Source organism: Chiloscyllium punctatum, chromosome 49 (genome assembly GCF_047496795.1).
Source record: "Chiloscyllium punctatum isolate Juve2018m chromosome 49, sChiPun1.3, whole genome shotgun sequence".
NCBI lineage: Eukaryota > Metazoa > Chordata > Chondrichthyes > Orectolobiformes > Hemiscylliidae > Chiloscyllium > Chiloscyllium punctatum.
The window spans coordinates 14,464,628-14,479,775 of NC_092787.1; the positions used below are offsets into that span (position 1 = coordinate 14,464,628).

The 15,148-nt window shown below is 39.0% G+C and overlaps 1 protein-coding gene across 8 annotated transcripts in view; it reads right to left on the reverse strand.

Moving 5' to 3' along the window:
• Positions 1-15,148, reverse strand: part of LOC140469406 (disabled homolog 2-interacting protein-like) — a 705,419-nt gene that overhangs the window by 91,824 nt on the left and 598,447 nt on the right. For all 8 annotated transcript variants that reach the window (XM_072565892.1, XM_072565890.1, XM_072565891.1 and 5 more), the window contains 2 exons: positions 12,058-12,156; positions 3,908-4,462 (listed from right to left, as the gene is read on the reverse strand). In XM_072565892.1, coding sequence (XP_072421993.1) covers positions 3,908-4,462; positions 12,058-12,156 — 654 coding nt within the window. The remainder of the gene's footprint in view (positions 1-3,907; positions 4,463-12,057; positions 12,157-15,148) is intronic.

A 15,148-nucleotide genomic window follows, 5' to 3' on the forward strand; every position in this document is an offset into this window, starting at 1 on the left:
GTAAACACGTGGCTAAGGGACTGGTGTGGGAAAGAGGGATTCCACTTCATGGGGCATTGGCATCAGTTTTGGAACTGGGGGGATCTGTACCGTTCGGACGGTCTCCACCTGAACCGATCAGGTACCAATGTTCTAGCGAAGAGGATAAATAGGGTGATCGGTAGGACTTTAACCTTCTGAGTTGGGGGGGGGTGGGGGTGAAGGGAAAGTGAAAGCGACAGGGAGTATGGAGTTAAATGGAAAGATAAGTGGCTAGATAGCATATGTGCAGGCAGATTTAAACTTGAGACAGACTGGGAATGCAGCAAAAAGGAAGGATAACTTAGGACATCTGATGACTTCCAATATCTCTAATGATAAGAAAGTTAGCATTAAGGCACTTTACCTGAATGCTCGTAGCATTCGTAACAAAGCAGACAAACTAATGGCACAGATCATTGTGAATGATTATGATGTGTAGGCATCACAGAGACTTGGTTACAGGGGGGTCAGGACTGGCGGTTAAACATCCAAGGGTTTTCAACTTATCAAAAAGACAGGGAGGTGGGAAGAGGGGGCGGGGTTGCTTTGTTAGTTAAGAACAAAATTAAATCTATGGCACTGAATGACATAGCGTCGGATGGTGTGGAGTCTGTGTGGGTGGAATTGAGGAACCACAAAGGCAAAAAAACCATAGTGGGAGTTATATACAGACCTCCTCAGGACCAGGGGCGCAACATGTACCGGGAAATAGAGAAGGCATGTCAGAAATGCAAGTCACGGTGATCATGGGAGACTTCAATATGCAGGTGGACTGGGTAAATAATGTTGCCAGTGGATCCAAAGAAAGGGAGTTCATGGAATGCTTACAGGATAGCTTTTTGGGACAGCTTGTCATGGAGCCCACAAGGGAGCAGGTATTCTGGACCTAGTGCTTTGTAATGAACCAGACTTTATAAAAGATCTTAAAGTAAGGGAACACTTAGGAAGCAGCGATCATAACATGGTAGAGTTCAGTCTGCATTTGAAAGAGAGAAGGGAAAATCAGATGTAATGGTGTTACAGTTAAATAAAGGAAATTATGAGGGCATGAGAGAGGAACTGACAAAAATAGACTGGAAGCAGAGCCTAGCAGGGAAGACAGTAGAGCAAAAATGGCAGGAGTTTGTGGGTAAAATTGAGGACACTGTACAGAGGTTCATCCCCAAGAAGAGAAAGATTGTCCGGGGAGGGATTAGACAGCCAGGGCTGACAAAGGAAGTCAGGAAATCTATCAAAGAAAAAGAGAGATCCTATAAAGTGGCCAAGAGCACTGGGAAATCAGAAGATTGGAAAGGCTACAAAAACAAACTGAGGATAACAAAGAGAGAAATAAGGAAGGAGAGGATCAAAAATGAAGGTAGGCTAGCCAGTAATATTACAAATAATAGTAAAAGTTTCTTTCAATACATAAGAAACAAACGACAGGCAAGAGTAGACATTGAGCCACTTCAAACTGATGCTGGAAGCCTAGTGATAGGAGATAAGGACATAGCAGGAGAACTTAATAAGTACTTTGCATCAGTTTTCACAGTGGAAGACAGGAGTAATATCCCAACAATTAAAGGGAGTCAGGGGGCTGAGTTGAGTATGGTTGCCGTTACAAAAGAGAAAGTGCTAGAAAAGCTAAAAGGTCTTAAAATTGATAAATCTCCTGGCCCCGATGGGCTACATCTTAGAGTTCTGAGGGAGGTGGCTGAGGAAATAGCGGAGGCATTGGTTGAGATCTTTCAAAAGTCACTGGAGTCAGGGAAAGTCCCGGATGATTGGAAGATCACTGTTGTAACCCCCTTGTTCAAAAAAGGATCAAGGCAAAAGATGGAAAATTATAGGCCAATTAGCCTAACCTCGGTTGTTGGTAAAATTCTAGAATCCATCATTAAGGATGAGGTTTCTAAATTCTTGGAAGAGCAGGGTCGGATTAGAACAAGTCAACATGGATTTAGTAAGGGAGGTCGTGCCTGACAAATCTGTTGGAGTTCTTTGAAGAGGTGACAAGTAGGTTAGACCAGGGAAACCCAGTGGATGGTATCTACCTAGACTTCCATAAGGTGCCTCACGGGAGGCTGCTGAGCAAGGAGAGGGCCCATGGTGTTCGAGGTGAGCTACTGGTATGGATTGAGGATTGGCTGTCTGATAGAAGGCAGAGAGTTGGGATAAAAGGTTCTGTTTCGGAATGGCAGCCGGTGACAAGCGGTGTCCCGCAGGGTTCAGTGTTGGGACCGCAGCTGTTCACATGATATATTAATGATCTGGATGAAGGGACGAGGAGCATTCTAGTGAAGTTTGCCGATGATACAAAGTTAGGTGGACAGGCAGGTAGTACTGAGCAAGTGGGGAGGCTGCAGAAGGATCTAGACAGTTTGGAAGAGTGGTCCAGGAAATGGCTGATGGATTTCAATGTGAGCAAATGCGAGGTCTTGCACTTTGGAAAAAAGAATACAAGCATGGACTACTTTCTAAACGGTGAGAAAATTCGTAAAGCCAAGTACTAGTGCTAGTTGAGGATTCTCTAAAGGTAAACATGCAGATTGAGTCTGTGATTAAGAAAGCGAATGCAATGTTGTCAATTATCTCAAGAGGGTTGGAATATAAAAGCACTGTTGTGCTACTAAGACTTTATAAAGCTCTGGTTAGGCCCCATTTGGAGTACTGTGTCCAGTTTTGGTCCCCACACCTCAGGAAGGACATACTGGCACTGGAACGTGTCCAGCGGAGATTCACACGGATGATCCCTGGAATGGTAGGTCTAACATATGAAGAACGGCTGAGGATCCTGGGATTGTATTAATTGGAGTTTAGAAGATTAAGGGGAGATCTAATAGAAACTTACAAGATAACATAGCTTGGAGAGGGTGGACGCTAGAAATTGTTTCCGTTAGGCGAGGAGACTAGGACCCGTGGACACAGCCTTAGAATTAGAGGGGGTAAATTCAGAACAGAAATACGGAGACATTTCTTCAGCCAGAGAGTGGTGGGCCTGTGGAATTCATTGCCACAGAGTGCAGTGGAGACTGGGACGCTAAATGTCTTCAAGGCAGAAATTGATAAATTCTTGATGTCACAAGGAATTAAGGGCTACGGGGAGAATGCGGGTAAGTGGAGTTGAAATGCCCATCAGCCATGATTGAATGGCGGAGTGGACTCAATGGGCCAAATGGCCTTACTTCCGCTCCTATGTCTTATGGTCCAATTGGGGTGGAGGGGGAGCCAGGAATAGAGAGAGAGAGAGAGAGAGAGAGAGAGAGAGAGAGAGACAATGCAACTATTTTTTGGGAATATAGTTGGTTCTGCTATAACACGTGGTTCTTCAACACAAATAGATTTAATCTGATAGAAAAATTTAGGCTGTTATTTGTAGAATGTGAACTTTCTTACCTGTATTGGCTACAACATGATTCCAGCCCCATTAGTTTAAATGGAGCAGCTATTGTGTGGTTTTCTGATAACATGAGATTGTACAAGAACAGAACTATCATGTTGTAGCAGAACTGACTATATTTGAATAAAACACAAAATAAAAGGAATATTTTTTTCTGTCACTTGTTTCACCAAATTCTAATCTTTCAATTTTGGATGATTTTAATCCTTTCCTTTATTTTGTTTTACTCACTCATTAGACATAAATTGACAATTGATTTAAAGAGTATAAATTCAGCTATATATCCCTTCTATTCTAAACCTCAATTTGTGCAACTACTGAACCGTGGGATCATTATGGATTACTTTCACGTGAACCTTTATAAATATATGTTCCAGACCACAAACCAATGCCATCTTTTTAACTCTTTATTAACGAATATATTAAATCTCCCATGGATGTTTTGCTGAAACAGGAAAATATGGTTGAATGCTTAAAAATTGAAAATATTTTAACCTCTGTGCTTACCTTGGCCTTCCCAGTACTTTGCAGAATGTGCACTAATGCACAAGCCATCTCCTCCTTGCTCTTGACACTCAACACAGGCTCCAACACTGAGCACAACAGCATATAGTTATTAGTAGTGTACTCAGCAAATTCTTTGTACAGCTCCATTGGAAGAATGCTCATGCTCTGATAGCGAGCTTTGATTCTAATCATTGGCCCCACTGATTTGCCCTTGCTGGGGTTGGGCATGCTCACAGGATACCATTTCTCTAGAAACTGTCGTCCTGTCACAGTCGCTATTGGGATGTTCACCAGACCCACGTAGTTATTCTTATCTTTCTTTTTCTTTTTATCAGTCTCTTTATACAAGTGCACTGTAATGTTTCTGACTGCGGGCAGGTTACTGAACTCAAAGTGCTCTCCCCAGAAAACATTGTCTGTTTTCAGCTTGCAAGTAGTCCGTGCATACAGTGTATCATCAAGGCAGAGTTCACAGAAATACTTTTTCTTGGCTGGCAGATCCTTGGCTTCAATAATCCATAGTTTGAGCAGGTTCTCTACCCGTCTGCTGTTGTCCTAAGACAGAAGAAAGGAACAGTAACAGTTAATTTCAACCTCTGATAAACTGCTCTTCGTTTTTTTAAAATTACAATAATAAGAAGTTTTCATGATTATGATTCCTCTTAGTACTGTTATGACCATAATTTTGGAGATCTACCATCTACTGCATCACCATATTCAGCAGTAATAATCCCCAACACATCAAAATAATTCCCACTTTTATTAACAGTTTACTTCCTAACATTACTCTTAATTAGTGAAGAAAATGAACCATGCAGATTTTTCATTTCTTGATTAATCATCTGGTTAACTAGCATTAACTTACACGGCTGGATGAAGTGTTTAATTTACTCCTGAAAGAAAATAAAAAAAGTGTCTTTATACTGTAATTTGTGTACAGATATCATGCCTTTTTTTTGTTCTCAAACCTCCATACTGCTGAGTGTGTGGATAAGCAATCTTTACTCAAGGGCATTTGATAGCAGCCAGCAGTTGACCATTTCCTATATCTTGTTAAAGAGGTACTACCTGCCTGGAGTCAACATATCCTTGGAGAAATACAATTAAACTCTGGAATCAACTTACATTCCCAAGTGTTGTGTCCACGTTTAGCGTCAGTCCATTAGCTTATGATGCTATTTTTAAATCAACATAACAGTCTCCACAATGTGGACTGCCGAGTGTACAGTTATTGTTCAGCCCTAAAATGAACAGCACACTAAGCCACCTCAAAGGCATTAAATGTCAAGAACGTAGACCAAGTAAAGTGGTTGGATTTGGATTGATTCCCCAAGGAACATTAGCGAACCAGTTAGATTTTTATGACAAGATCATTTTCCCCAGGAGCCACAAATTACCAGATATATTCAAATTATTTCACAACTTGTGACAGTAAGATTGAAACATATCATGTCTTAGCTCCTGATCCAGTACCATAACATGACCCTACTGCATTCTTCAGATTGACTCAAATAAAAAGTTAAATTAGCAATTTTGTTCTAGTAATGTTAGTTGTCTCATCAAAATTATATTTAAGCCTATGCATCAAAAATAAATGGAGGAACAAAAGCAGGAAATCAGGTAAATTCATAAAAAAAATGGATTTTATTTAATGATCCATAGTCTAGCAAACAACTGTCAGTGATACAAATGGAGAAATGTGTAATATGATTGGGTATGTTTTGAAATTCACAATTTCAACAAAAATTGTTAATCTTTTTAATGGTTATGCTTGTGCTCAAGAGAAAAACAGGGAAATATTATATCATTGTTTGGCTAATACTAGAATCACAGAATCAACTAACTCAAACAATTTCTAAAATTTCATCTCCAGGTATTACTTATTTCTATTTAGGCTTGTTCTTCTGATACACTTATTATGTGAAAAGCTTTATTTTGACATTCTTTGTAGTGTCAGGATAGTAGCATCCTACCAGCCTGCTGGCACCACTGAACATCAGACACTGATCAGATATAGACTTAATTGATTGGGAAACAGTTGAAAAAAAAAGACAAGATATTCTTCTATTCTGCTAGTGCAGCCCATACATGACACTCTCACAATAAATTCAAAATGGACATTACTTTCAAGCAAAATGGAGTTGAGGGGTCAGTTGACTTTTCTTGCTTGTTAATACCCTAGGAACAACAAGACCCCTGAGATAATCTTCATATCTGGACAAATCATCAAAATGCAAATTACCTTTCTGGACATATTTCTGATTAAATTTGAAAATAATTTTCCTGTAATTTAATGGTTGCCCTTCTCCAAGTTATTAATTAAAAAAAATCACAATGCTGCTTGCAGACTTAGGCCTAAGTTGAAATCCAGAAAATGGGTGTGCAAGGTATCTATCCATCATGGCATTATGTGAATGGGCGAAGCCCAGATCCCATTGTTGGAAAATGGCTCAGTCATCAGAAACCAAAGCAAACAAACAATAAACCACAGCATATCAATCTACCAAAAAGTCCAGACTCTTTTCTTCAATGGAACAAAAGGATGACCAACTTGCACAGTTTTCAAATCTTCACTCCAGGGAAAAACAGTGCAACCAAAGAATTTTCAAGAGCTAAATAAATGCTACCTCTTTTAAAATCACAATCTTTTCTCTGAGCAAGAGTGGGTGTAATCTTGCATATTTTTGAGTGTTGAATTGTAATCTTTCTTTTCAAACTGAACCAGAAACCTGTCATTTGACTACTTTCCCAGTTACAGCACTCAGGAGTTGAACTTCTTTTCTGATCTAAGAAAAGATCTTGGTCAGTTGAGTGGTGAAAGAAGGGGAATGAGCCCAATCATTTCTCAATTAGTAACATATGGCAGAAGGATTCAGGAGCAGTGCTATCAAGTGTAGTTTTATTACCCAAAATCCCTACTAATGAAGTGAGCTTAAATGGAAATGCACAGATTGGAACATTATGAAACTGCTACTGACAAATCTGCAAAATGAGCTGACACGCACAGCACTCCCCTACTTCTGGAATGCACTCAGAATTACTCCCTATATTTAACTATCAGCATAAACTGGCCCCAATGTGGAAAATCAATTGGAAATTTATGGTTTTTAGTTATTAAATATAACTTTTAAAAGAATTGTTTATTACCCCATGAACTGTCAAATGGACTCTTGCTTTTAATATTTTAGAGGGTGAATAAATTCAGCTCAAGGTTATATCTTAAGAATATACATTTATCTCCACTGAACCCTTGATGCTGATTACTATGCCATTGACAATGTGTCACCACAATCATATTGGCTGTCAAATTTCACATGATAAACAGCCACTTGAATGAGGTACCAGAAGACTATCGCTGCACTTACAAAGCCCTACTGTCTGCAAGTTAAGATCTGCAGTACTTTTATCTGTTGAAGTGCACTCTTGTTACTATTTTGCAATTTCTATATTAAGATAACAGTCCAAATTGTTTACTGTTGTCCCCACTTGTTACGGCTTTATCCACTTAAATCAATACTTGGCCACTTGCGAAGCCAGTGGATCTCTGAAACAGTGGTTAAAACACGTTGTGCAGTGCTAAAGAGTTGTACAGGATGGTTTTGGGATTACATCTAAGTTGATTTCTGATTTGAAGGATCAGAGAGAGATCAATCAGGGTTTGGACTGCCATTGTATGATTGAGAATAGAACATTGTAGGTGCACCTATAACAAATGGTCTGCAGCAATCCAAGGCAGCAGCTCACTGCAACCTTATCCAGGGCACTTAGACAGCAGCAATAACCGTTGACCGAGCAGTGAAGCCGACATCCTAATGATGAATTTTTTAAAATCACAGTTGATAATATCATGATGTGCATGCCATGTTTCTGAGATTTGCAGATCATCCATCTGCAAGATATATCAACACATTAAATTGGAGCCATTTGAAAATTTTAAAAGATGTTAAGAAGGAAATGTTAAGCCATTTAAAATTGGTTTCTAACATAGCAAAAAGTTCAAGCTTTGGTGATAGGTTCGTACAGGTTTATAGGCTGTTTCATCACTAGTTCTGTTTGCTTATAAGGAAGCAAGGAATTCTGACTTTTGGAATAAAGCCCTGGAGGTTGGACATACTGGTCCAATTACTTTGTACAATTTAACATGCTGAGTATCTGATTATGCTCAGACCTAAATACCTTCACTTTCTACTGCAGTCCAGGTTTGCTCTGCATGCTGCAGCCTTAGGAATGTATTCAAATTATGAAGCTGTTCTTTGGCAGCTGGCCTGTTTTTATATAGAATCTGCTTTTTCACAGCTTACAATGAGAATTCAGAGGGGATTTCAAACAAATAGTAAGCCAACTCCTTCACGTTGAGTTCCACTATAACTTCACAGAAATATTGATAGAAATTTGCAGTGGTCAACCTAAATCACTTTGCTGAGCGAACTGCCACTTCAAAACTGCAAATGAAGTTTGTTTCAAGCAATGTAGTAAGGCCATTACAGCCACAAGTTTTGTTGTGTCTGCAGTGCAGTAAATGCTGAGGTGGCTAAACTGTCCAACTGAAAGCAATATTTTACTTTACATATTCTAACATTGACCAAATACTTGGTACAAACCTACAAAATCTGAGCAGGAGTACACCACTGGGGCTCTTGAGCTAGCTCTGCTTGCCATAATGACCATGGCTGATCAGATTTTTAAATTTCATTCACAGGATGTGGGCATCACTCACCACGCCAGCATTTATTGCCCACCCCTAATTGCCCTTGAATGGCTACAGTCTATTTGGTGGAGATCCCACAATATAACTAGAGAGGGAGTTCTAAGGTTTTAATGCCAGCAACACTGAAAGAATAGTTAAAAATTTCTAAGTTAGGATGATGCGCGGCTTGGAGAGGAACTTGCATGTGGTGTTGTTCCTGTTTATCTGCTGCCCTTGTCCTTCTGAACAGTAATGGTCATGCATTCCTTAAATCCATTACCATTTAAGGAACATGCTGCTTAAGGAACCTTATTGAATTGCTGAAGTACTACTGCCTGTGACTCCACCTTCACGGAACTATGAATCTGCACCCCAAGTGCAGAAACACTCCCCATTAACTGTATAAGTCCTACCATGATTGTCCTTACCAAAACGCAACACCTCACATTTATCCAAATTAAACTCCACCTGCCTCACCCCATTTGATCAAGGCCCCCTTGTACTTTGAAATAACCTTCTTCACTATCCACTAAACCACCAATGTTGGTGTCATCTGCTTATTTTATAAAACTAAAACAATTTTAAAATCCAAAGCTATACAGCAATGAAATGCAGATTAATGTCAGATGCAAGCTGACTTAATCCTCTCAACTAATGACCGGTTGTGTGACTGATGCTTTGCAGGGCTGATTATGTGTTTGTTTGAACTTAATCCATTTAACAGAACAGTCAATTCAACTGCTTTTGTCCTGACATGAAACTGTTTAGACCTACATCAAAGCAAGAACACCAACATAACTCAGTAAGAGGAAAGCCCATAAACACCCTTGTTTATGTTTGTTTCAAATTTCCAAGGTTTGCAGATTTTTGTTTTTATTAAATACATTACTTTCTTATTCAGCAGTCAGGTTCTAAATTGATGCTGGAGTATACTGAAACCATCACGAGTGGAACCATGCAGGATTTTCCTATCTGGCATGGGAGAAACAGCTTGGGACCTTTACCCAGTGCTCAGGCGAAACAGTCACTCACTATGGTTTACAAGGAAGCAGACTTCTATTGGCCTGGACTGTTTGCCATCTTTTCTCACAAAGTGTAAGGGCCAATAAGAGGCCTTCCAGCTTGACTGAAGCAGCAGGCTGCAGGAAAGGTTAAGTAAGTCATCCAGAGGACACTTCAAGATGGAGGCTCCCTCACATCAGCTTTTCCAAATCCAAATTTAAAAATGGTTTCTGCAGTCAGGCCACCGCAGTTTACAACATGAACAGAAAATCTCTCCTAATTGGAGACTGCCTCCATACACCCAACTTGGCTTCGCCACTTGCAGGATCCTTGAGGTCATGAGCTCAAGGAGCTGGATAGGATACCAGATGTATTCGGGTGGGTAGCCCTGCCACCAATAGCACCCTCTCCACCTCCACCAGGACCCCCAATCTCTTTAAAAATAGCCCAGAGGTAAAATGGAGGAACCATGACTACATTTTAGTTCTCATCTGGCTCTGATCCCAGGCTCCGCTGGGGCTGAAAATATTGCACCATAATTCACAGCACCAGTGTTTTTGTATCTGTCTACTTTCTAATTACTGAACATGAGATGAAATTGAATATGCAGGAGTGTGAAATGATGCATCTAACCAGAGGGAGAAGCAATCTGACCTAATGCCCAAGATCTAAGTAGTGTCTTGGGATAGAGGAACTTGGGAGCTTCATGTGAATAGAAGGTGTAAGGACATACTGATGCTGCTTCTGGAATCCACATACTGAGAGAATAACTATCAAAGCATGTGGGATCGTGGGCTTCAAAAATAGAAGTTTTGAGTACAAAAACAAAAAAACATTATACTAAACCTTTATGAAATTTGTGAGGCTGTTAGCAACAACTTTAAACTTAGCATGGCATTAAAACCCAGATATATAGTTAACAAGGGATAATATTTACAAGGATTGGTACAGAAAGCCTAAAAGCATAACAAAAGGTACGTTGAGAGCTCCTGTGGTGCAGCTGTAATCCCCCACCTCTAAGGCAGGAAACCCAGGTTCAAGTTCCACTTGCTCCACAGATATTATCACACATCCCTGATTAGGTTGGTTAGAAAATATCTACATCTGGGAGGGGGTCTAGTGGTAGCAACCTTATCTCTGAGTCGAGAGAGCCAGGTTTGCATCCCACCTGCTTTAGAAGTGTGTCATAATATCTCTCAACAGGTTGATTAAAATATTTAAAAGCATAACTGTGAAATTCAATGACATCCAAACAATTACATTCTGCATGGAATCTCAACAGTGCACCTTATGAAGAATATGATGACCATGGATAGCAACCTCAGGATTACACATATAACTGAACATGTGGATTCCAGAAGCAGCATCAGTTGTACAGGGTAATAATGATTAACATTGACAGTTTCAAAGTCACTAATTGATGCAGAATTCAGGCTAATATGAAATGTTAGTCACCAGACAACAGTTGGTTCTACTATAACATGTGTTTCTTCAACACAAATTGGCTTTAACAGGATTGAAGAATTTAGACTATTATTTGTAGAATGAGAACTTTCCTTACCTGTATTGGCTATAACACGATTCCAGCTCCATTAGTTTAAATGGTATGGCTATTGCGTGATTATCTTATAACATGCGATCGCACAAGAATGCAACTATCGTGTTATATCAGAACTGACTGTACAAGAACATGTACAGCTTCTCTCAGCTGTTAGTCACTCTACAACCATCTGAACTAAAGTGGAAGGTCTAAAACGATGAGTTTTTAAAAATGTTTTGTGCTAACTGTGTTTTGCTTGTAGAAGCAACAATTTAATTATTATAATGGCAATATTCACACTCATAGAAGATCTCCAAGGCTTCATGGATTGAGAAGTAATATGGTCACAAAGCAGGACAGCATACAGGCAAATAGGATGTACCATATCTTAGTTCAAAAGGGCAACTAAACTGAGTCACAGAATACAGAAAATCATTTCTGGAACTTTCATGGAAATCCATTTGATAGTTTTATGAAAGTCTGAAACACTGCTCTGTGTAAAGCTCATTTAAAAGAAAAATTGCAAATTGATACTCAAAATTGAACTTTATAAGGCGGCAATAAAAAGTGAAAGTTGTGGAGAAACTCGGGTCTAATAGAATCTCTGGAAAGAGAAACATAGTTAGCACAGCAAGTCCAAAAATGACTGTTCTTTTGTACTATAGAAAGTTAAACAAATGATGGGTTTTATATAAATGGGCATAAATCCATCACTTCTCTAACTTTCTCTTCAGTTTTTAAGAAGAGACATATTGAACTTCAACCATTAATTTTCTTTCTTCCCATAGATATAGTCAGATCTGATGAGTTTCTCTAGCACTTCATGTTTGTATTTCCAGTTTCTAGCATCTGCACCATTTTGTTTTCATTTATAAGGCAAGCAACAATACCATTGAACCTTGTAGTCAGTTTTCTTTTTACCTTATTTGGCTGTACTGCACGGCGTAGATTTTCCATCCACTTATCCCTTTCTGCTACTGAACGACATGAGAAGCATTTGCTGCCTGTTGAAGTTGTCACCTGCATTAATGATAAATTAATTTCCCAGTATTATTTGAATTCAATTTGTCTTCCACATAATCTGTCAGTAAGCTCCCATTATGAAATATTAAAATGTTTTCATCTAATGTGAAACACATAGGCAATCAGCTGCCCATACCTTTTTGTCATATAAATCAAAAGGAATTCAAGTTCATTCAGTAACTAAGTTACGAGATCTCATTTGAGAGTGACAGCAATAACAGAATCGAGGAGATCTGGTTGTAGAATTACTTTGTTAGGGAAGTAAATAGTGTACGTTCCTCCTCCTCCTGAGGAATTTTTCTTCTGATAGGGCGCATGCACATTTTGGGTAAGGACAAACTTAGGTTTACTTGAGATGTCAGAGATCAAAAAATATACTTATAGATGAATAATTTCAACTTGGGCAAAGTTGTTATTCTTGGAAGGTATTTAACAATTTCATAAAAAACTGCCCAGGTTGAGTGTGCCGCATTTTGCTCAATAGACAATAACTGTCACTTTGGTTACATGGACACATTTCAACAACAAGGGTGTCATTTCACAATGACAACAAAAGCATTAATTAGATTTCAAAATAGAGGGAATTTTTATTTGAAAACAAATCCTTTGATGTCATGATGCAATAAAATAGTAGGTGTTGCTGATTAGTGACTCATCCTTCTTATTAAGATACAAATATTAAATTTGAAATGTATGGAATTTTATTTGAATGATCTGCAGTTTCACAAAATTACTGCTAAACGTTATTTAAAAATGGAGGTAGCGTAGTCTTCAAAACATTCACAAGTTAGAATTACAATAAATAATGCAACGTTAATCAGTTAATATATTTGAATTTAATAACTCCACATAGAACATGTTCAAAATAATGAAAAATAGGTCTTTTGTATCCAAACTGCCACATCATCAAAGCAGGAATGGCACCAAGCCAAAGTCCATTCTTGTCATCCTCTGAACTATGAAACTGTAAAGGTGCTACAAACCATTGTTTGAGGAGACTGATAGTTTTGCTTCAGTTATTCTATGGTCTGGAGATCTTTAGTTTTTTTAAAAACATCCATACTGACCTCAATAACACAAATGCAGCAGAAGATTTGGTTGAAGTGTAGACTCTTAGAATACAATTAACCCACTCCCATAACATGGAAGTAATAACATGGAAGTAATAACATGGGTGACCTGGGATGCTTATTAATACATACAGAATGTTACAAAGTATTATCATAGTCAACTGAGCACTAAAATAGTCTGACAGACATAATCCATACTGAACAACAGTGTGTAAGCAAGAAATTAAGGTCTGCCCTCAGGGTACTTTACATGTTTTTCTCAAAAAATGCGTGTGCTTAAAAAGTGGACTAACCTCAGAGGATTGCAATATTAGCAAGTATTAGTGAACTTAATTACTTATTTTGTACACATATACAATTCTTCATTCAATACTCACCTTGAGAAGTTCTGGTTTTCTTATGAATTGTACTGCAATATTGTATGATTAGCAATAAACGAAAGGGCCCTAACAATTACCAACTTGTTGAACGAGCATTATTTTTAATAAGCTCTAGCTTATTTCTGGGAGTTGCCTGGCAGGTTTCAATGAATGCTCGTAGCTTATTGAAATTATGGAGGAGAGGCCCCATTTTGCGAATAAGAATTGGGCCTCTTGACTTTATTTTACATTTATTCATGGAATGTAGTGTACTACTAAGGCCATAATTTATTACTCATCCCTAATTGCCCTTGAGAAAATAATGGTGAGTCACCTTCTTTAATACAAATGAGGATCTTCATAAGGCCATTTCAGAAAGCAGTTCAGAGTCAACCAAATTAATGAGGATCTGGAATCGCACATATGCCAGACTGGAAAATGAAAGCAGATTTCCTTCATAAAGGACATTAGTGAACCAGCTGCATTTTTATAACATGGTCACCAGTACTGTGATGAGCTTTATAATTCCAGAATTGTTTAATTAACTTAATTTAAATGCCCCAGCTACTATTCAAACGTGTTAGGCCATTAGTCCAAACCACTACTCTTGCTGACAGACAGTAAAAACTCGGTTTAGCTGAACCTCTAGCATCAGAAGGAATGGAGGGCACTGATCAGGACAGATAGGGGAGTTGAATGGACCCCTAGAGAAAAGGATGTCTTGGGGAAGGAGGCTAGATGGGGAGAAGGATCAGACAGAGACAGGATTTTGTCAACCAGATGTAAACCACAGGCTTGAATCCAGCACATACTGTTTCCTTGCGTGTTCCTTGTAGAATCTTACATTTTCCTTCATGTTTGTATTGGCTGGATGTCAATGGAATAAATAATCCTACTTCATGACCTTTCAGCTGGCCATGTGTTAAAACTGCATGGTACATTTCTGGCATAATCAGCAGGATTCCACAGCATAGAGGTGTGGTAGACGAAGTTGACAGATGCTTAGTCAAGATGGAGTTGATACTAGAGGAACTGAAAGCAGCATGTTCCACAAAGGAAGCTGAAACCGCACTGGTATTAGTTAAGACCCAGGCATCAGCACAAGAAATTGAAACTTTAGGCCAAACTTGGGGAGAGGCTCCACCGATGTATTTTCTTGATACTATGTACGATGGAAACAGTATGCCTAATTGTTAAAGAGTACAAAACTGGATATATTTGAGGAAAGACTGGAAACACACAATGATCCAATGATTGAAAGATGGATTTAGGACCCAAAGCTGGTTATGACATGCAAGGACCTCAACGTAAATGAGTAGGCTGCATTCAAGATGAAATATCTCTGTGGGGAAGCCCATTGGGGAATATTGGGAAGAGATACAGATTTTCAGTAACATCTGCTATGGATCTTTGAGCTGCTGACAAGGATTTTGGGGACAACAGTAAGCGACGCAGCTACTGGACAGGTTTTATGAGCACAAGCAATGTGAAGGACCTGGTCGCTGTACCCTTGGAGGTGATGACGTCATTCAATGGCATCAGCCTTAATGGATGATGAAG